Here is a 23,505-nt window from a genome sequence, read left to right as displayed (position 1 = left end):
AAATCCAACTCGCTTTGCAAGATCAACACAATCTTCGTTGATTCTTGCTAGCTCCTCTGATGGATTAAAGCTTAATGAATCTTGAAAAAATATCTGGGAGAAGCTTCCATCAAACTGCATGCAAGCAGCCCTTACTAACATCACCCCAGGCCTCCACAATAATGTCAGTCACATTCTCGATGTTAAAGCTCTTTCAAAATTGAAAAGCACTGTCCTTATCCCCCTCAGTGGCTGCAATCAGCCTGTTAAACGTTTGCCTTAAATAATAAGCTTTAAAAGCTGCTATTGCATCCTGGTCCATGGGTTGAATGAGAGAGGTTGTGTTTGAGGGTAGAAATAGCACTTTGATGTTTTCGGAGAGCTCACCAATGGCCTGTGGATGGCTTGGTGCATTATCTAGGATGAGGAAAATCTTGAAATCGACATTTTCTTTCCTGCAATACTTCCTAAAATCATTTCCCAAAACATTAACAATAAGGTCAAAAAAGATTTGCCCGGCGAGTTTTGAGAAGATTTGTAACTCAGGTTGAGGTTCTGGATGTGAGTTTGCTCGCTGAGCTGGAAGGTTAGTTTTCAGACGTTTCGTCACCATTCTAGGTAACATCATCAGTGAGCCTCCGACAAAGCGCTGGTGTTATGTCCCGCTTTCTATTTATCTGGTTAGGTGTCCTTGGGTTGGTGATGTCATTTCCTGCATTAGTGATGTCATTTCCTGTGCTTTTTCTCAGGGGATGGTAGATTGGCTCCAAATCAATGTGTTTGTTGGTGGAGTTCCGGTTGGAATGCCATGCTTCTAGGAATTCTCGTGCGTGTCTCTGTTTGACTTGTCCGAGGATGGATTCTCCCTTGGTGTTGGCACCTGGCAGCACAGTCATACAAACCTTTGCCACCATAAAGCTTGGAGTGTGAGCTTCATTCATAGAAGTGTAGGTCCTTGATGGCATTTGCTTCCAGTATAAATCTGTCTCATCCAATTGAAAATTTGATCTCAGTTGTAACTATGAAGGAAATGTCATTGCATGCTCTCATCTGCACTGACAGCTTTGCCACATAACTTTACTTCAAGCAGTTCTTAAAGATAAAGACCAAGATATAGTTTACAACATGATGGAAAGAGGTATATGCCTAGTTAGGCATATTTTATAAGAACTATTAGGAACCAGAGATGACACATCGGGACTTGTGCTAGACTTTTCTTTTCTGCACTCAAACATTGCTTGACATTATCAGATTCAGGAGAGCTTAATGAAGCTTTAGCATTCATTCTTAATGAACCATAACATTATCCAACACTAGAAGTACCCAGGCAATCTAACATTTGCTACAGTAGTAAACAGCAGATTGAGACAGTTAAAGACAATTTATTTTTTGAAATATGCAATTAAAAATGTTAATTTTAAGTTGGATTTGATTGTATAGCAACAAGTACATGATCATCTTACCCACCTCCCAGTTGGAATGTCCCCACTTGACACGATGGACAAAGACACTCACGTCACCCTCAAAAGCTGCTTAGTTGCTGGATTTAAATCTCCATCATGTTATTCCCGACATGGAGATCAGAATCAATACAGCTAAAATTTTATTCAGTTTTTAAAATTTGCAATAGATGTAAATATTGCCCTTTCCTGGTTGCCTTGATATTTGAGTCCTACTGGATAGTTAAATTTGCAATCAAAAGCACAGTTAAATCTCCTATCTATTATTTAAAAAGCACATAACAATGAAATGTTCCCCTCCACATAAAGTTAAAGAAAAATTCCTTTACTAAACATGGATTGGTTTATGAAGACTATTTATTAATTGAATTATTTATATATTTCTGACACTGAGTGAATGTGTTTTTGTGTTTGCCATTGTCTTCAAAGAAAATAGTAACAGTTATTAATATTAGAAAGCCAACCATTTTCCCAGAGGATTTCTGTGCTTTAAGACAACAGAACTTTACTGTATTTCAGAGCTTGAAATAGCATTCAGTGATACAAAATAATATCATGTTTCATTTCCTTGTATGGCCTCACTAAGCTTGCAGGTTTTAAGGGTTTCATCATTGTTGTCAGTCTGAGGAGATGAATGTTGATATTTGAGCTGTGGTGATTACATTTTCTTTGCTATTCAGAAATTGTAAACTATTCTTAGTAAGCAGGATACTGATTTGAAGATCTTAGAGATTTTGGTAACTTGATTATGTCTGAGTGCGAAATAAAGTTGATATTTACTAGGGACAGAAGAATTCTTAAGAAATCACTGCCAATAGTATGTAGAATACATTCAAGGCAACATCAGCTTTTAAGTGTAGCTCTGACTCAAATACTCTGATCATCCATCCCTGATCAGATTAAAGCTTACCCACATAACAATAAATTGCTTCTGCACTGAAGATTCCTGGACAAAAGGCTTACCAGAAGTCATGAATGCAGCAGTAGAGACAATCAGTATGTAGCCATGCCCCCCTTTTGCAGCAGTTAGTCTGCTGTGTTCTGTGATTTAAATATCCAGCAGCACAGCTTACCACTGGGGCAGCTATTGCAAACAGGTAATTATATGAGGTAATTGTGTGATTAGGAGTGACGGTCTTCTAAGGAAAGTAGGATATCAGATATGGTTAGGCTAGGTCAGGGTCAGGGGAGGTGACGTTGAACCTGGCAGCTTGCAGGATACGTGGGTGACTATCAGGTCTAAGAGGAGCTTGTCAGTTCCAGTGGCAGGGAGTGCAGGGGGCCAAAGGGTGTCAGGTCTGAAGGATGGCCAGGCCAGTGGCCAGGGTGGAGTCATGTCTGGGTGAAGGAAGGAATCAGGCCATTGATATCAGGTCAACAGGTTGAGGGTGGCAGTTTATAGGTCCAAGATGGACAGGATGTTTTCACATCTGGGTGATTAGGTCAATGGCTTGGGGTTGTGGTGCCTCAACTGGAGAGAGATGTCCAGTCCAGGGCAGTGGGGTAGGGGTGTGGTTCAAGGTTGCTACGTTAGGAGAGTATTTGAGCATAAGAACAAAGAACACAACACTGGAATGGGCCCTTAATATCCCTCTATTCCCATTCTATTCATGTATTCATCAAGGTGTTTCTTGAATGCTACTATTGTATCTATTTCCATCACTTCCTCTGGCAGCATGTTCCAGGCACTCATCACCTTTTGTGCGAAAAATTTGCCTCACACATCTCTTTTAAACATTCCCCCTGGTAGCTTGAACCTGCGACCCCTTGTAATTGACCCCTCCACCCTGGGGAAAAAGCCTCATACTTTCCACTCTATCCATGCCATTTGCAACCTTATAAACTTCTATTAGTTCACTCCTCAACCTCCTGTGTTCCAGTGAAAATAAACCCAGTCTATCCAACCTTTCTTCATAGCTAAAATCCCCGATATGAGGCAACATCTAGTAAACCGTTTCACTACCTTCTCCTCTGGTAGTGTGGTGACCAGAAATTTATGCAATATTCCAACTGTGGCTGAACTAAAGTTCTATAAAGCTGCAGCAAAGCCTACTCTTATACTCAATGCCCCTTCCCATGAAGGCAAGCAAGCCATAGGCCTTTTTTCCTACCTTATCTACCTGTGCTGCCACACTCAGTGATCTGTGGACCTGCACACCCAGATCACTCTGCATATCAATACTTCTAAATGTTCTGCCACTCACTGTATAATTTCCACCTGTCCTTGACTTTCCAAAATGCATCACCTCATATTTGTTTGGATTAGTGTCATTGAGTTATAGAGTCATACAGTATTACAGCATGGCAACAGGCCCTTCAGCCCAAAGTGCTCCATGCTGACCATGATGCCCACTCAGCTAGTTCCAATTGCCTGTAATTGGTCATAGCTCTCTAAACCCTTCTCATACATGTACCTATTCAACTGTTTTTTTAAATTTTGCTATTTTACCTGGCTCAACCATTTTCTGTGGCAGCCCATTCCATATACTCACCACTCTGCGCGAAGAAGCTGCTTCTGAGGTCCTTCTTAAATCTTTCACCTCTCACCTTAAACCTATGTCCTCTAGTTTTCAATTCCCCATCCCTGGGAAGGAGATTATATGCATTCGTTCTATCTATGCCCCTCATGATTTTGTACAACACAGTAAGGCTCATTCTCCTACATTCCAAGGAATAAAGTGCTATCCTGTCCAACCTCTCCCTATAACTCAGGCCTATTAGTCCTGGAAACAGCTTTGTAAATCTTCTTTGCACATTTTCCAGTTTAACTATGTCTATACTACAACAGGGTGACCAAAACTGCACACAATACTCCAAATACGGCCTCGCCAATGACTTATACAACTGTAACATAAAATCCCAACTCCCGTACTCAATGCCTCAACTGATAAAGGCTAGCATGCTAAATGCCTTCTTCATCACCCTGTCCACCTGTGATGCTGCTTTCAATGAGCTATGTGCATGTATTCCTAGATCCCTGTTTTCCACAGCACTCCTCAGGACCTCCACCTTCCATTTTTCTGTCCATGCTTCAAACTGAACTCAGTGGCTCAGCGCCAGGAACCTGGGTTCAATTCCATCCTTGGCTGACTGTCTGAATGGAGTTTGTACATTTTCCCTGTGTCTGCATGGGCTTCCACAACAGTGGCCACAAAGGATACAAAGATGTTTGTCAATGCTCCAGCTATTTGTGCTCTTGCCTGGTCTAGGGATGGGGATTCCAGCCAGTGGCACAGTGTTGGGCCCTAGTTCTCAGGTATAGTGCTGGCAGGAGTTTCTGGTCAGGGAGGGTAGTGATCATATATCAGGGTTCTGTGTGCTGTAAGAAGTTGGAGGTTGAGAATGGTTATTTAAGTCATGAATTGGGCATTCTGATAGTAGTTACCCAGGAGTAAGATAAATTTTCTTCAGAATCAGCTGCATCTGGGATTCTGCATGGTCTCAATGCACAACTCCCCTTAATGCTGTGGAATCGACTCTCTGGCAACTGGAGTATCTGAGCCATTGTTTATTTTTTAAAAAGAACCTTTGTTTACTGAGTTCCTTAAACACACGGTAGGTAACTTGTTTTCCTATACTTTCTATTCTTTGCATTTATTGATATACCTATACCTTTGGGGCGGCACGGTGGCTCGGTGGTTAGCACTGCAGCCTCACAGCGCCAGGGACCCGGGTTTGATTTCAGCCTCGGGTAACTATCTGTGCGGAGTTTGCACATTCTCCCCATATCTGCCTGGGTTTCCTCTGGGTGCTCCAGTTTCCTCCCACAGCCCAAAGATGTACAGGCTAGGTGGATTGGCCATGCTAAATTGCCCGTAGTGTTCAGGGGTGTGTGGGTTATAGGGGGATGAGTGTGGGTAGGATGCTGTAAGGGGCAGTGTGGACTTGTTGGGCCGAAGGGCCTGTTCCCACACTGTAGGGAATGGAATCTAATCTAATCTAATCTATACTGTTTTAGTTGAATAGGGGCTCGATAATATTCCACACTCGACTATATTGACCAGTTAGTGCATTTCTGATGATCAAGGCTGCAATATTATTTTCACAGTTAACTGTGTTGCATTATCCATATATTTAGTATGATCTAAGAGAAGAAAATCCATTAAGTCATGCTAATTAAATTTGGATGACAATTTGAAAGGCTGCTAAGTATCACAGAGCTGTCATGTTCAGTGGAGGAAAAGAATAACCAGAAGAACCTACACTTTAATTATATTGCAATCAATAAAACAGCTTTATTTTTGCAGCAGTGTTGCACCCTGAAACACAGCTAGTCACTAAACCGAAGGATTTAGCAATCAGAAAAAACTGTTTCCATTTTATTACATAATGAATGCACTTTTATAAAATTATACAATTGTACTCACATATTTTATCTGTTCTCTTTCACCAACATCTTCATCCATGATCATGTCTCCACATAATAATCTCCCAATAAAGCATGGAGTGGCAAAGTAAAACTGTTTTCCTTCTTTTTTACTGTCTGTCTTAGGGAAATTGTTCAAGTCTCCTGATCTGACACTTGTCATAGAATTCATTATCATGTTCTACAAGGACAAGCCAATAGATTGGTTACTGGATCACATATTGTGGGTGAAAGTATGCAATCCCGAGAAAGATGCTGTAAGTTAATTTTTCTTTCTTGGTAGCCGAAATACCAGCAATGAAGCCTGCAATAATCATCTGTTTCCATCTCTATATCTATTTCTATTTCAATTAATCACAGTTTTGAGTATTAGAAGCTGCATAGTACCTTTGCTTTATGTTGAAATTAAGATTTATGGAAGATAGATAGATAACTACTTCACAGTCATGATGAAGAGGCTGCACAAATAATAAATTCTTCAGTTTTAAAAAAACTGTTTTACATATGGCATTAATTTGTTAAGTATCCATTATGGTGAACATCAATAGAATCAATAGTAAATCATACGTGTGTTTGAAAATTGATCAAGTTGGTCTTCTTCACTACTCTTCATTCAGCCAACTCAATTTTGACTGGGAGTTTCAACTATTTTTGTTTTCCATTTTTGCCTTTCTCCTCTAAAGGTGCTTATTCCTTTGGGTGGGGGTTTCAGGGAATCTTGTAAGTCTTAAATACTAGACAAAGAAGACTATTCTTCATGTGTAAGCAGGCAGTTGGACGGGGTAGAGCAACACGAATGAGTCCAATGCTGTTTTCGTCTAAAGGACAAAATATCATGCCTACTACCCAAGATACAATTCAAACAAGTGAAGATCCTGAAACACTTGTTAGAAGCACATTTGGCAAAATTTTCTCTTAATGGCAGGAGCACCATCACACAAAACATGCCAGAGAAGGATCTACAGGGGATTTTGTGACAAATGAAAGGCCTTTCTAAACATTCACCAGCACATTGTTGATTCAGTTATGAGTGATGTAATTTAGTTGGCTTTTGATGATATACTAAGATCAGAGAATTCATTACTGGTCAGGTGGTCAGAGCAGTGGCAAGCAGAATTAAATCCAGAAAAGAATGAGGTAATGCAGCCTGAGAGAACTAACGAGGCAAAGACGATACTAAGAATTAGGACCTTGGAAAGTAATGAAGATCAGACAGACGTTCTTATACAGATCCACAGATCCCTGAAGGTAGCAGGATAGATAGATAGGAAAGGTGGTTAAGAAAATAAATGGGATACTCACCTTTATTAGCAGAAGCATAGATTACCAGAGGAAGGAAGTCATGTTGGTACTGTATAAAACACTGGCAAGACCACAAATGGAGTACTGCCTCCAGTTCTGGTCACCATTCCATTCTGCTTGACTCCATTGTAGAATGAATCCTAACTCATCATGCCATAAGAACTATCTGTTAGAATTTTTGCTAACATCTGTTTTCTGGTAGGGAATAAGTCTAGTGTGGCAAAAGAACACCACTTAGTCGTCAAATGAAAGGAGGTTCTTATCTTAAACAAAATGTAAATTAGTGCAAATGCAAATTATGTTAATATGTTAGACATTATAGCCAGAGATTATGAGAAGCTCAAGATCCTGACCTGTTCCCCCACCAAGCCCATATTGAGTGGGCCAAGCCTCTCTTCAACATTAAGCCTTTGAAACCCTCACATGCTCATACAACAGACCTGAACACAGGTTGGAAAGTAAGATGCATTCAAGGGATTATCTGCTTTCTTTGCCTATTTCTTCTTGATTACTGTGGCTCACCAGCTCTATCTCTTCTGTCCAGTTTTAAATTGAGAAATTTCCACATTTACAAATGTACTATCCTCAAAGGTCAGTAGTCAGTTTAATCAGTTTGCTGGATAGCTGGTTTGCAACGCAGGATGATGCCAACAGTATGTGTTCAATTCCTGCAGTGGCTGAGGTTATCAATGAAGGACTGTCCTTCTCAACCTCTTCTCCTTGCCTGGGGTGTGTTGATCTTCAGCTTAAACCACCACCCAATTATCTCTCTCTATAGAGAGAGCAGCCCTACAGCCCAGCAGGACAATGGTGACTTCACATATCGTCAAAAATTCCTCTGAAGGTGCAGTGGGTACTGAGGCACAGAGTGGTACTTTCATGGTGGTCTTGGTGTCCTGGGTTGCCTGCCTACTTGATTCATCCAGTAGTGTGACAATTGTCTCTTTGGCTAGGTGGACGTTTATGGTTGTAAATGGCGCTGTTACTTCAAAGGATATCATCATCTCATTCTCTTCTATCCTGGTGTCCTTTGTGACGTTGAGGAATTCTTGGGATGAGTGGATGAAGTAGGTAGTGTTGTCCACTTAGTATTTCAGTTTCTCGCAGGGTGATGAAACGTCTGCAACCAAACCCACCAGCTCAGTCAGTCTGTCTACAACTTCATCCACAACCCAAGCTACAAGTCTTCTTGAAAATTTTAATTAAGACTTCCTAGTACCCAAATGCACAATTGGCATTTGGCAAGTCTACACGTTGGTGTGCCTGATAGTGAGACAGTGGGTCTGAGGGAGCCCTCGGTCTGAGTACCTTGGGGAGTCCATGGACATGGTGTACGTTGGATCCCTCTGGGCTCACATTTTGGCTCAAAAACAAAGTTGCTGGAAAAGCCCAAATCAAAACCAAAAGAACTGCAAATGCTGTAAATCAGGAACAAAAACAAAGTTGCTGGAAAAGCTTGGCAGGTCTGGCAGCATCTGTGAAGGAAAAAACAGACTTAACATTTCAGGTCTGGTGGCCCTTCCTCAGAACTCATTTTTTGGTAATCTGTCTTGCTGATGTCTCCTGAGCTGTGTAATTTCTTCAGGGTCGTTGTAATCCGGTTCTCTAGCTGTGGTGTTGGGTCTTTCGCCATCTGTTGGTACACATCAGTATCTGCTAGTAGTGCATTAGCTTTCTCAATGTCTTTGGCTGTATTGAGGATTGCTGTCATGCATCCTTTGTCAGCTGTTCCTGTCTTTCTTGAGTCCTTCCAGAACATTAATCTCTTCTGCGCTAAATGTGTTCTTACTACCTTTTCTGCTCAGTGTAGGGGCTATCATCTGTCTGATGGTCTGTTGTATTTCTTCCATGAGTCTGTTGTTCTTTAGTGTTGATTCCAGCACAGCTAGGAAGTCAGTCTTTTTGGCATCTCCATAGTTATGATTCAGTCCACGTACTAGCACGGTCTTCTCAGTGTCTGTAAGTGGCTGGTCCAAGATTAATTGTTATTGGCTCAATCGTTGGTGATGTCACCAGTTTCTGAAGTATCTTTAACTTTGAAAATTGCCACCCAGGTTGACAGGGCTGTTAAGAAGGCATACAGTGTTTCAGCTTTTATTAATAGAGGGATCAAGTTCCGGAACCATGAGGTTATGCTGCAGCTGTACAAAACTCTGGTGCGGCCGCACTTGGAGTATTGCATACAGTTCTGGTCACCGCATTATAAGAAGGATGCGGAAGCTTTGGAAAGGGTGCAGAGGAGATTTACTAGGATGTTGCCTGGTATGGAGGGAAGGTCTTACGAAGAAAGGCTGAGGGACTTGAGGCTGTTTTCGTTCGAGAGAAGAAGGTTGAGAGGTGACTTAATTGAAACATATAAAATAATCAGAGGGTTAGATAGGGTGGATAGGGAGAGCCTTTTTCCTAGGATGGTGATGGCGAGCACGAGGGGGCATAGCTTTAAATTGAGGGGTGAAAGATATAGGACAGATGTCAGAGGTAGTTTCTTTACTCAGAGAGTAGTAAGGGAATGGAACGCTTTGCCTGCAACGGTAGTAGATTCGCCAACTTTAAGAACATTTAATTCATCATTGGACAAGCTTATGGACGTACATGGAATAGTGTAGGTTAGATGGGCTTCAGATCGATATGACAGGTCGGCACAACATTGAGGGCCGAAGGGCCTGTTCTGTGCTGTAATGTTCTATGTTCTATGTTCTATGTTCTATGTCTTTGTAACCCAACTTGAAATTGCTTGCTGGATCTACTAGTGCAAAATATAGGAAATGCAAGGATTTGCTATATACAAATAAAGAACTTTACATGTGATTCTCTGATTCTAGTAAGGACCATCTTTCAAAGAAATGATAGTTGAGATCCATTGCCTCCAAGTTTCCATTCCTTTAACAAAACTAGCTGAAGCAGAAATTCAATGTGTTTTATTTTCAAAGGCATCCCATTACCCAAATGCATTTGTGTAAATCAGTTAAAAGATTCATGAAGCATCTTAATATTGATTTGCCTCTTTGAAAAATACTGACCTTCATACTATGAGTAATCCAAAAGGAATTGTTACACTCATACATTGTAAATAAGGCTGCAGTGATTTTATTGTGATAGCACAGGGGTGATTAGGGATTTAGATATGAACAACATGCTTTATGGAACAACTCTGTTCAAATGGGTTTCTTGTTTGCTCAGTGCTTAGATCATCTTTCAAAACCATATCAGTGTTGTTGTGATATTAGAATATGATCGATGAATATCAGGTGGCAGAAATGTCCATTAGCAGAGTGCTGGTTTGGAGTCAACTTTGTTCAGTGAAGTGTTGTCTTGTAACAAACACTCAATCAAAATTTAAAAATGAACATTAATATTTATTCTATGGTTTAACTGACTGCTAATGATTTTTATCATAGAAAATGTTTTAGATTTATTTTAACTGTTACCAGATTACTAAGGTGTCCTAAGTGTTTTGCTTTCATTACCAAACAACTACTAAAACTATTCTAAAATACAAGACTGATATTCACTGTTGAGATGAATTAAAATAGCCACTGAATTTGCAATAATTTAGAAAGGAATCAAAGTCAGAGAGAGTAAAATATAACTGCACATAATTGATAGACTACCTTAGTTCGAGACCACAGTAGTTGTGTGCTGTATGTGTATTAGGATATGATCCCTGGGTCACTAATGTAACATAATAGTAGCCTAATTTCACTGAAACTACTTAAATGGCAGGCAGCACCCACTGAAGATGTGATATATTGTGGTTTCAGATTGGAAGGAGGATGGTTGGAGAAACGAATGGACGCACGTTCCAAATTTTTTAAAGATGTTGCATTAGAGACTAAACAGTCATTTTTTGGTGCCCCTGTTCGAAGTTCTAACTTCTTTATTTATGTTATTAGTATTATTTCCAATTTCTGTCCAGCTGAGCCAGTCAGCAACCATTGAAAATAATTATTGCAATTTACTTGTAATTTTTATGATATCATTTGCTTTGCTTGGGGCCTGTATGTTTTTGAGGAGTGATTAGACTCACCAATCTTTTCTTCAACACCATTGCTTCAAAAACTTGTACATCCTTTTAGTTTTAGTTTTTCCTCACCATCTGGAATTAAACACTAGTCTCAATAATGCAACACAGGAAACAATTGTTGATTCTCTTAAAATCCCATCTTGGTTAGGGGATGGAAATCTGCCATTCTTACCTTACAGAACCTCTTAAGTGCAGAACTGACAGCAGCCCACACAAAACAGGATAATTCTAAAATGATCAATGACCTCTCGTCAATCTATCCTCGATTATTAGCAATAACCTGCTCATTGGCCCTGGCAGAACTCAATGGAATGCCAATCTTTACCTGACCTCATTACAGCTTGGGTCCTAAAAGCTTAGTTCAAGAAATAAGATCAGTAATTGCCCTTCATACCACAGATGCATTTGACCGAACATGATATGAAGGTGATAAAATGTGAGGCTGGATGAACACAGCAGGCCAAGCAGCATCCCAGGAGCACAAAAGCTGACGTTTCGGGCCTAGACCCTTCATCAGAGAGGGGGATGGGGGGAGGGAACTGGAATAAATAGGGAGAGAGGGGGAGGCGGACCGAAGATGGAGAGTAAAGAAGATAGGTGGAGAGAGTGTAGGTGGGGAGGTAGGGAGGGGATAGGTCAGTCCAGGGAAGACGGACAGGTCAAGGAGGTGGGATGAGGTTAGTAGGTAGATGGGGGTGCGGCTTGGGGTGGGAGGAAGGGATGGGTGAGAGGAAGAACCGGTTAGGGAGGCAGAGACAGGTTGGACTGGTTTTGGGATGCAGTGTGTGGGGGGGAAGAGCTGGGCTGGTTGTGTGGTGCAGTGGGGGGAGGGGACGAACTGGGCTGGTTGAGGGATGCAGTAGGGGAAGGGGAGATTTTGAAACTGGTGAAGTCCACATTGATGCCATATGGCTGCAGGGTTCCCAGGCGGAATATGAGTTGCTGTACCTGCAACCTTCGGGTGGCATCATTGTGGCAGTGCAGGAGGCCCATGATGGACATGTCATCAAAAGAATGGGAGGGGGAGTGGAAATGGTTTGCGACTGGGAGGTGCAGTTGTTTTTTGCGAACTGAGCGGAGGTGTTCTGCAAAGCGGTCCCCAAGCCTCCGCTTGGTTTCCCCAATGCAGAGGAAGCCACACCGGGTACAGTGGATGCAGTATACCACATTGGCAGATGTGCAGGTGAACCTCTGCTTGATGTGGAATGTCATCTTGGGGCCTGGGATGGTGATCGAGAACGCCCTTGACCGCGTCTCCCGCATTTCCCGCGACACATCCCTCACACCCCGCCCCCGCTACAACCGCCCCAAGAGGATCCCCCTCGTTCTCACACACCACCCTACCAACCTCCGGATACAACGCATTATCCTCCGACACTTCCGCCATTTACAATCCGACCCCACCACCCAAGACATTTTTCCATCCCCTCCCCTGTCTGCTTTCCGGAGAGACCACTCTCTCCGTGACTCCCTTGTTCGCTCCACACTGCCCTCCAACCCCACCACACCCGGCACCTTCCCCTGCAACCGCAGGAAATGCTACACTTGTCCCCACACCTCCTCCCTCACCCCCATCCCAGGCCCCAAGATGACATTCCACATCAAGCAGAGGTTCACCTGCACATCTGCCAATGTGGTATACTGCATCCACTGTACCCGGTGCGGCTTCCTCTACATTGGGGAAACCAAGCGGAGGCTTGGGGACCGCTTTGCAGAACACCTCCGCTCAGTTCGCAAAAAACAACTGCACCTCCCAGTCGCAAACCATTTCCACTCCCCCTCCCATTCTCTTGATGACATGTCCATCATGGGCCTCCTGCACTGCCACAATGATGCCACCCGAAGGTTGCAGGAACAGCAACTCATATTCCGCCTGGGAACCCTGCAGCCATATGGCATCAATGTGGACTTCACCAGTTTCAAAATCTCCCCTTCCCCTACTGCATCCCTCAACCAGCCCAGTTCGTCCCCTCCCCCCACTGCACCACACAACCAGCCCAGCTCTTCCCCCCCACCCACTGCATCCCAAAACCAGTCCAACCTGTCTCTGCCTCCCTAACCGGTTCTTCCTCTCACCCATCCCTTCCTCCCACCCCAAGCCGCACCCCCCGCTACCTACTAACCTCATCCCACCTCCTTGACCTGTCCGTCTTCCCTGGACTGACCTATCCCCTCCCTACCTCCCCACCTACACTCTCTCCACCTATCTTCTTTACTCTCCATCTTCGGTCCGCCTCCCCCTCTCTCCCTATTTATTCCAGTTCCCTCCCCCCATCCCCCTCTCTGATGAAGGGTCTAGGCCCGAAACGTCAGCTTTTGTGCTCCTGGGGTGCTGCTTGGCCTGCTGTGTTCATCCAGCCTCACATTTTATTATCTTGGAATCTCCAGCATCTGCAGTTCCCATTATCTATGATATGAAGGTGCCTGAGCAAACCTGAAATTGATGGGAATCAAGGGAGAAATTATCCACTGTTTCAAATCATACTTAGCACAAAGGAAGATTGCTGTGCTCGTTGAAGGTCAATCATCTCACTCCCAGGAAATTGCTTTAGAAATTCCTCAGCATGTATTGTCATAGGCCCAACCATCTTCACGTGTTTCAAAAATGACTTTTCCCTATTAAAAAGCAAGAAGTGGAGGCAGGAGCAAAGTTCTGCAGGTGATGATATCTTAAATATAAACAGAAAGTGCTTGATAACTCTGTAGGTCTGGCAACAATTGTGGAGACAGAAACAGAGTTAATGGTTTGAAACCAGTATGTCTCTTTATTAGAACTGAAAGGAGCAAGAAAATTGTTGGCTTTACTGCTGTAAAAAAGTGGGGATGGGGAAGCAAGTGGAACAGATGGAGATGGTGCCCAAGAACAAAAGGCAAAGTGAGTGCTAATAGCAGTGAAGGAGAGGTATATGTTCAAAAGCTGTTGAACTCAATGAAATAAAACAATGAGTTGCAGATGCTGGAGATCAGAAACAATCAAACCAGAAAAATGCTAGAACAACTCAGCAGGTTTAGCAGCATCTGTGGAGAAAAAACAAGAGTTAAGTGAGTGACTGCAAGCAGCAAGATGTCCCTTCCTTTTATAAATAGCTTCTAATATTATCTTTGTTCCTTCAAACTCCATTGTCACTTCAATTACAATTTTTTTTTAAGAGTTACTAACACAAACCAGGTCTAAAGTTTTAAGAACTGAAAATACTAGAGATACTCAGAAGCTTTAGACAACATTCATGTATGGTTATTGTTATGAGGAAATGCAACAAATATGATGCAAGGTGGATGATTTAAATATATCCTAATATAATTTTTTTGATTGTATTTTGAACTAGTGGAATGTGGGTATTGATGTGTTTGTGTGGGGGGGATTTAATGATTAACTTGTCGGAATTTCTGGAGCTGTTTTTTTTTCTAAAGCCCAGTATTCAGTAGAGCATGGACACTTTTTTGAATTGGGTTTGGTTTCTGGATGGACAGAGTAAACATTGAAGAATATTAGAAACGGTAGGAACTGCTGATGCTGGAGTCTGAGATACCACAATATAGAACTGGATGAACACAGCAGACTAGGCAGCATCAGAGGAGCAGGAAAGCTGATGTTTTGGGTCTGGACCCTTCTTCAGAAATGGGGGAGGGGAAGGGGTCTCTGAAAATTTCAGGTAGCGTTGTTGTGACACTGGAGGAGGCCCAGGATGGACATGTTGCCCAGGGAGTGGGAGGGGAGTTGAAGTGGATCACAACTGGGGGGTGTTGTCGTTTGTCGCGAATGAAATGTAGGTGCTCCATAAAGCTCCAAGCCTCTGCTTGGTCTCCCAAAAACTGGAGGAACAGCACGTCATTCTGCTTGGGAACCCTACAACCCAATGGTCTCAATGTAGACTTTGAGCTTCAAAATTTCCCCAAGACCAGTCCCCCCACCCCCTCGACCTGTCTGGCTTGTATCCCACCTGTCTGGTCCTCCTATCTAACTGACCAACCCCTACCCCCATTTCCTACCTACACTCCCCTCCACTAGCTTCATCCCCACCTGCTTGACCTGTCTGTCTTCCCTCCCACCTACTAGCCCCTCCCTCCTCACTGACCATCCCCCATCCCAACTCCTTACCTATACTCACCTTTACTAGCTTCATCCCCGCCACCTTGACCTGTCTGTCTTCTCTCCACCTATCTGCTCCATTGTCTACTTTCTATCACCACCTCTCCCCCTCTCTATATTTATTTCTGAGCCCCCTTCCCCTGCCCCCATTTCTAAAGAAGGGTCCAGACTTGAAATGTCTGCCTTCCTGCTCCTCTGATGCTGCTTGGCCTGCTGTGTTCATCCAGCTCCACACCTTATAATAAAAGTAGAGACTGTTGTTGAAAACTTAATTTTGTTTCTTTCTCCATGGTTGATGCCTGAAAGTTTCCACTTTTTCTCTTTTGATGTTTAGCATTGGCAGCATTTTACCCTTTAAAATTTTTGAGAACTGATTCTTGTTCTAATACATTATTGTTCAAATTTCAAACATTTGTGCTCCTGATCTTCCTATGGGAAGCAAATCTGGGAGCTGACTTCCAATTAGGTGTTCCCAATGGAGAGTATTGCTCATGAAGAAATAATTGAGAAACCACAAGCCAAAAACTCCTGATTTTTCTATCCATTTGAATGGATACGAAGTAAATGTCATCAGCAATTTGTTTCCTGACCAGTGTTTCTATTAAGCTCCAGTACTTGCCAGAAGAGCCCAGCTTAATGAGCTGCAAACCAGCAGGAGTTCAATCCTGTTGCATGTGGCCCGAATAGTGTTCTTTACTGAACTGTTTGCAAGATGCTTCTCCAGTCAGTGCAATATGGCAGAGTATTAAGGATATGGTGGATGGGAGGCACATTGGTACAATATTGCTAGCAACAGTGCATACAGTCTACAAGAAACAGTATAAAAATTCACCAAGACTCCTTTGACAGCCCCTTCCAAAATCAAAACCGCCGACATTTGGAAGGACATGGGTGATGCATACAAGGGAATACAACTGCCTGCAAGTTGCCAGCCAACTCACTCACCAGCCTGACTTGGCAATATATCATCGCTGGCTCCAAATGATGGAATTCCCTCCCAGCAACATTTTGGTTGCACCTACATCACATGGACTGTAGCAATTCAAGAAGACAGCTCACCACACCTTCCCGGGATGGGTAATAAATGTAGGCTGAACCAACAAAGGACGCATATCTGAAAGAATTTTTTTAAAAAGTCACATTGCATTTCTATCCTACACATTCCCCCTTTTAGACAAGAAATTTTAAAAGAAAGTTCACATGCATAGTGCATAATGTGAGTTACCTTAGTTACCCGTTATACATACAACTGTACTCATGCATTAGCAGTTTGTTGTTTTCATCAGTCTCTGCACATAGATTCTATAAATAGTCTTTAAATAATACAATCTGTTCATGGTATGCATGTGCATTATTGTTGGTAGTTCATCTGATTTATGTTCCTTCCTCAGGAAACGTGGTTCCAATGTGATTTGTTGTTGGAGGACCTGTTTTGTTCCATTTCCATTGCTTGGGTGATGTGAATCCCTGGGATGGATAGTTGGCCTATGGTCTGTGCTATAGGATTGAATGATTTGTCAATAATTTTCACGTGATTAAGCAAGTGAGGAAATAACTTGTGCCCTATTTAATTATGGTTATTTGGATTTGTAAGGGAGGACGGTCAAATGGTACAGGCCAATGCTAAGTTATGGAATTATGATTTTTTTAATAGCAGATTTTATAGCTCAAATTAATGTAAACTCAGGCTAACAAATGTGAAAATGCTTTGAGGAATCAATGTTATTGTACAAAAATATACAAAGAAAGAACCTTAGTTAGGCCGCATTTGGAATATTGTGTTCTATTCTGGTCACCACATGATCAGAAGAATGTGGTGGCTTTGGAGAGGGTGTAGAAAAGATTTACCAGAATGTTGCCTGGTTTGGAGGGCATTAGCTATGAAGAGAGGTAGAAGAAACTTGGGTTGTTCTCACTGGAAATACAGAGGTTGAGGGGTGACCTGATAGAGGTCCGCAAGATTATGAAAGGCATTGACAGAGTGGACAGTCAGAAGATTTTTCCCAGGAAGGATGACTTAGGTGCTAGGGGGCATAAGTTTAAGATGTGAGGGACATGGTTTAAAGGTAATGTACGAGGGAAGTTTTTTACACAGAAGGAGGTGAGTGCCTGAAACTCGCTGCTGGGGGAGGTAGTGGAAGCAGATACGACAGTGACTTTTAAGGGGCATGTTGACAAATACATGAATAGGCTGGAAATAGAGGGATACGGTCCCCAGAGGATAGGGGGTTTTAGTTGTGACAGGCAGCATGTCGGTGCAGGCTTGGAGGGTCAAAGGGCCTGTTCCTGTGCTGTGATTTTCTTTGTTCTTATATAGCAATGTTTTTGGTTTAGTTTTGTAACTGAAAATGCATAACAATCCTATGTATATTATTTTTGCATGGTTGTTTTGAGCTTTATGTTGTAAACTTTGTAATATTTTGCAATGCTACTTTGTTATTTCAGTCTGATCTTTTGAAAGTAACTACAGTTAATATTTTTAGGCTTCAACAGTTATTGCGAAGTTGGACAAGCTTCTTTCAACTAAAGAATAGTGATAGGTTTAGGAGAATACTTTGGTGCATCAGTTAGCTTTTTGAGATTATATTAAATATCTGGGGGTGGTGATACTGCCTACTGTAAGCAACCACGTAAATTACTGTACTAGTGCCATTTCATCATGATAAAGGTCTATGAAGTGAGTAAACTTAGGAAAAGCTGTGTGATGTGATTGACATTTTAAGAAACAAAGTAGCAGAAGGTAGATATCGGTAAGGTGACTGTCACTTTTAAATAAACCGATCATGATTTGGACATATAATACCTCGCTAACCTGAGATTAATGGTGTATTGTCCAGGCATTAGCAATCCAGTTAAAGACATTCCTCTGATCATGCACAGTGGCCAACAAGAATTAATAAAAAGTTATTCTTCGTAGTTCAGAGAACGATATGAAGACTTAACATGGAAGGAAAATATTACTCACAGAAGAGAAGCAAGAGACATATGCCTAGTCAGCCAGTATTGTGAGTTGGTGTCCTGAAGTGGATTAACCAAAATCAACTGCTTTTATTGAATATCACTGTGTTTGTACTTGTTTTGAAATACTTAAGAAATTCTGAAAGAATACCTCGAATAGTATTCCTGTAGAGCGTCCTATATACTAGATCTCTCAACTGAGTCTATAATTGTAGTTGACTTTGGCATGTTTCCCTTCATTGTTCAGAGCATTGAGTGTAGGAGTTGGAACATCATGTTGTGGCTTTACAAGATGTTGTCGAGGCCACTTTTAGAATACTGCATGCAATTCTGATCTCCCTGTTATTGGAAGGATGTTGTTAAACTGGAAAGAGTACAAAAAAAGGTTATAAGGATTTTGCTAGGACTACAGAATTTGAGTTATAAGGAGAGGCTGAGGCTTTTATCCCTACAGTGTCAGGCTGAGGGGTGACCTTTTAGAGGTTTATAAAATCATAAAGGTCAAAGATAAGGTGCATACCCAAGGTCTTTTTTCCAAGGGTAGGGGAGTCCAAAACTAGAGGGTGTAGGTTTAAACCAAGAGGGAAAGATTTAAAAGGGACCTGAGGGGCAAAGTTTTCACACAGGGTGGAGTGTGTATGGAATGGGCTGCCAGAGGAATTGGTAAAGGTGGATAAAATTGCAACATTTAAAAGATATTTGGACATGTACATGAATAGGAGAGGTTTAGAGGAATATAGGCCAAATGCAGGCAAATGAGACTATTTCAGTTTAGGATACCTGGCCAACATGGACAAGTTGGACTGAAGGGTCAGTTTCCATGCTACATGACTCTGAAAGTGAACCCCAAAAATCTTACAGAATCTGGGCATAGACCTTTTGCTGTGACCTGTGTACTTGACTTCAGACGTCTTTAATTGTTTCTTGTTCAGCTTTATCTGTCTAGCAGTTGCACTATATTCTGATTGTGGTCGACAATGACTTCTCCAATTGTATCTTCACATTCATAAACTAGCAGATCATTTGTCCACGCCAGTAAGTTCACTAGCTATCTCGTTATCTATTTTGATGCCCCTCTGGAGCCTTGAAAGTACCAAAGATCATATGCAACCATCTGTATCTCTCAAAGGACATCCAGAGTGTAATTATAAAACTGCTACTTTCACCCAACTTTACTTTCCAGTCATCATTCTTCACAACTATGATAGTGATGATTTCGGCACTTGGTTTCAAACAAAATTCCCTTGGTTGGCATGGTGTAGTGAGAACCCTTCGGACCTTTATCTGGATTCCATTTGTTCCTTTTTTGGTTACTTCCCACTTTACCAGTTCTTCTATCTGGTCTTTTAGCCTGACCTTGAGGACAGCTGGATCTTTCTGGCACTGATTCAGAATTGGTTTGACAATCTCATCTTCAGGGGGTTCTGCTATAATGCAATTGAAGCATTGCAATGAAACAATGCGTTATAGAAAACTGTGCTATAGAAATAACAGAGCCTATGGAAAAAGAGGGTTGTGGCAGAACAACAAAACAAAATCACTCAATGACTTAAAAATCACTCAAGAGTAACACAGGATGGCACAGTATCAACAAATGTTTAATTCACATGTAATAATGAAATAACCATGTAAATTTATCATCTTGAAAAAATGTCAAGATGACTTGAAGGGGAGGAGGTTTTGAGGTTGCTGCTAATTGCAGGGACTGAGTGTTGTCGTCATCATCATTAACATCACCTTCAGGTGCAGTTTTGTTTACAGGGTTAGGGTGCAAAATAGTTAATCCACAAGTGGATGGTTGTGGATCATTGTCTTCTGACTGTTTCTTGAGGATGGTTTAAACAAAAGACATCCAGTTTTTGCTACTTTGCCATTTTTCTTCATTCATTAAGAAGCTGTTCATAGGTTGCCAAAAAAAATCTTGCTTCACAAACTGCTACTCTGCTGCATTCTGCATTGTAATTGTTGTTCTCTAATCATCACAACTGCTCCTCAATTTCCCTCAGGATAGAAGACTGAACAAAAGTTCTCGTGGTGCTGTATCTTGGACTTCATCTTCTTCATCTCCAGCTTCCACTTACCCCACAGCAACAAGTTGTTGTCGAGCAGCTGTAGGGAGGTCTTCACAGTGGGACTCAAGCAGCTCTTCAACATCCTCACCTTCCACTTCAAATCCAACTCGCTTTGCAAGATCAACACAATCTTTGTTGATCCTTGCTAGCTCCTCTGATGGATTAAAGCTTAATGAATCTTGAAAAAATATCTGGGAGAAGCTTCCATCAAACTGCATGCAAGCAGCCCTTACTAACATCACCCCAGGCCTCCACAATAATGTCAGTTACATTCTCGTTGTTAAAGCTCTTTCAAAATTGAAAAGCACTGTCCTTATCCCCCTCAGTGGCTGCAATCAGCCTGTTAAACGTTTGCCTTAAATAATAAGCTTTAAAAGCTGCTATTGCACCCTGGTCCATGGGTTGAATGAGAGAGGTTGTGTTTGAGGGTAGAAATAGCACTTTGATGTTTTCGGAGAGCTCACCAATGGCCTGTGGATGGCTTGGTGCATTATCTAGGATGAGGAAAATCTTGAAATCCACATTTTCTTTCCTGCAATACTTCCTAAAAAACATTTTCCAAAACATCAACAATAAGATCAGAAAAAAATTGCCCCATCATCCAATCATTTTTGCCTAACCTAAAGTAGACATCTAGAGTAGCCTTAAGGTAACGTTTCAAGGCTTGCAGGTTGGCAGAGTGATACACCACCACCGGCTTAAGCTTCAATTCTCCCTTGGTGTTGGCACCCGGCAGCACAGTCATATAAACCTTTGCCACCATAAAGCCTGGAGTGTGAGCTTCATTCATAGAAGTGTAGGTTCTTGATGGCATTTGCTTCCAGTATAAACCTGTCTCATCCAATTGAAAATTTAACTCAAGATGTAGCCTTCTTGGTCAATTAATTTTTTTTTACTATGAAGGAAATGCCACCATATGCTCCTGGTCTGGCGGACAGCTTCGCCGCATAACTTTACATAAGGAAATCATTGCGGTTCTTAAAACCAGCAAACCAGCCACTGCTAGCAGTAAAGGCAGGCACTTCTGCAGGATTTTCAGCTTGTTTTGTTAGATCTTCAAAAATTCATAAGGCTTTCTCTTTTACAGTGAGAAGGCTGGTCCCAGATCACTACTTTGTTTGCTCTTCTATCCACACACTTAGAAGCTGTCCCATCTCCTCAAGTTCCTTTGCCCGTGTCCTCTCAGCTTTGCAAGCACTCATATTTGTTCCAGCAATACAGCTTACTTTAATATTCTGTTCATTGTCTCTAATGGTGCGAACAGTAAACTCCATTATTCCTGAGACACGAGCAATATCATGTTTTCTCATTACGCTCCAAACGCTTTACAACACCTAGCTTCTCTTCCAGCAGTACGTACACCACCTGCAATTTTATCACCAGGACACTTGTTATCATTCTTGCTACTTTGTCCTCGCATTTTGTGGGTAACATGGCAGAGTTGCGCATTACCTCTCTAAGTGTGAGAATTCTCATAGAATGTGCGAGGATCCTTGATGTCAGTTTGGGGACTCTTTCGGTGCATGCTCAGGACAAAGTCTATGAACTGATCATTTGATGTCAATGTTGGAATTGCAATGTAGCCAACACAAAGCTCACATTTTATAAATACCGTTCCCCTATTCGTCAATCACATTATAGCCAATTTGTGTTGCCAGAACACCCTGTACTTCAGCTTGTCATTCTTCAGGAAGATATCCCAGTATTGTAAATACATACTTGTACACTTCTTGGATCTGTTTCACAATCAATGGTTTAATGTAGTACAACATGTTGAAATTTTTTTTTGGCCCATTTGAGGTTTACCTGTCCAAGCTTCAGACTTGCTTTGGCTGAGATGAATTGCTTCTGCTTGTCTCTGATCTAAGACTATAGGTCTTGTTATTACATTGGGCTCTCAGAGCAATTTATCATCTCAGCATAAGTAAGGTGCTATAATGTTGTCTCAACATTACTTCCTAGTTTGCACATTTAGATTGCCAAGTTGAGCTACTTCACACAGTCTGTGAAGATTACAATGCATAGGTGATGTAATGCAATGGCAGAAGCTGTCTAACACTTTTGACACGACGTTCTCCTTTTGCAGTCATTATCCTAACAGTCACAAACTATTGATCAGCCATTGACTTAAAGGAACAGATCACGTGTGGCATAGAGTGATTGTTCAGAATCTTCGGCTGATATCTCTCCATTTGCCACAAGTGCCTGCTGTTATGTTTCACTCTAGCCATATGCATGTGTAATAAATCATTTTGTTCCTTGTGGTGAGAATAGTGCTTTCCCATGTTGTATATGCCTTCTTTTCCTAAGTGATGTCCTCTGCAGTATTTGCATCATGGCCTTTGTTCACGATTGTTCTGCCCTTTGGAACTGGAATATCTATCAATATAGTACAAAGCCAAGTCATGAGCATGTTCAAGTAGCTAAAACTGAAAAAAACTGCAGCTGCTGTAAATCAGAAACAAACAGAAATTGCTGGAAAAGCTCAGCAGGTGTGGCAGTATCTGTGGAAATAAATCAGAGCTAACATTTCGACTCAAGTGACACTTCCTCACAACTGAAGGAACTGAAATGTTAACTCTGATTTTGCTTCACAGATGCTGCCAGACCTGCTGAGCTTTTCCAGCAAATTATATTTATGCCCTATGAGTTGAGTAACAACCTCCAGAATTCTTTTTCAATACCTCTCCTGAAAGTAAGTCTTTCCTCTCTCAGTAGACATGCTCTTGCTGTGAGACTTCTTTTTGACTAATACAATCCTGGCTTCAGTTAGGTTAAGAGATAGCATGGTGTAGAGCTGGACGAACACAACAGGCCAAGCAGCACCAGAGGAGCAGGAAAGCTGACATTTCGGGCCTAGACCCTTCTTCAGACGTGCATTTTTTTGGCCCTGGATGGACATGTCGTCTGCGGAATGGGAGGGGGAGTTGAAATGGTTCGCGCCTGGGAGGTGCAGTTGTTCAGTGCGAACCGAGCGGAGGTGTTCAGCAAAGCGGTCACCAAGCCTCCGCTTGGTTTCTCCGATGTAGAGGAGGCCACAACGGGAACAGTGGATGCAGTATACCACATTAGCAGATGTGCAGGTGAACATCTGTTTGATGTGCTAAGTCTTCTTGGGGCCTGGGATGGGGCTGATGGGGAAGGTGTAGGTTGTCAATTTTTGTAGAAATTCACAGTATTTTGTGAGCTGTGCTAATGGAGTGACATATCGTTCAATGGACTTTGTTTTATCTTGATCCCTCATAATGAATATA

The 23,505-nt window shown here is 42.0% G+C and overlaps 1 protein-coding gene across 1 annotated transcript in view; it reads left to right on the top strand.

Moving 5' to 3' along the window:
• The window catches only part of LOC125452012 (alpha-1,3-mannosyl-glycoprotein 4-beta-N-acetylglucosaminyltransferase B-like), a 234,383-nt gene that overhangs the window by 191,844 nt on the left and 19,034 nt on the right, over positions 1–23,505 (top strand). The window contains exon 9 of the mRNA XM_059641094.1: positions 5,932–6,062. Coding sequence (XP_059497077.1) covers positions 5,932–6,062 — 131 coding nt within the window. The remainder of the gene's footprint in view (positions 1–5,931; positions 6,063–23,505) is intronic.

The sequence above is a fragment of the Stegostoma tigrinum genome, chromosome 1 (assembly GCF_030684315.1).
Source record: "Stegostoma tigrinum isolate sSteTig4 chromosome 1, sSteTig4.hap1, whole genome shotgun sequence".
In the NCBI taxonomy this organism is placed as follows: domain Eukaryota; kingdom Metazoa; phylum Chordata; class Chondrichthyes; order Orectolobiformes; family Stegostomatidae; genus Stegostoma; species Stegostoma tigrinum.
This window is presented reverse-complemented; position numbering and strand designations above follow the sequence as displayed.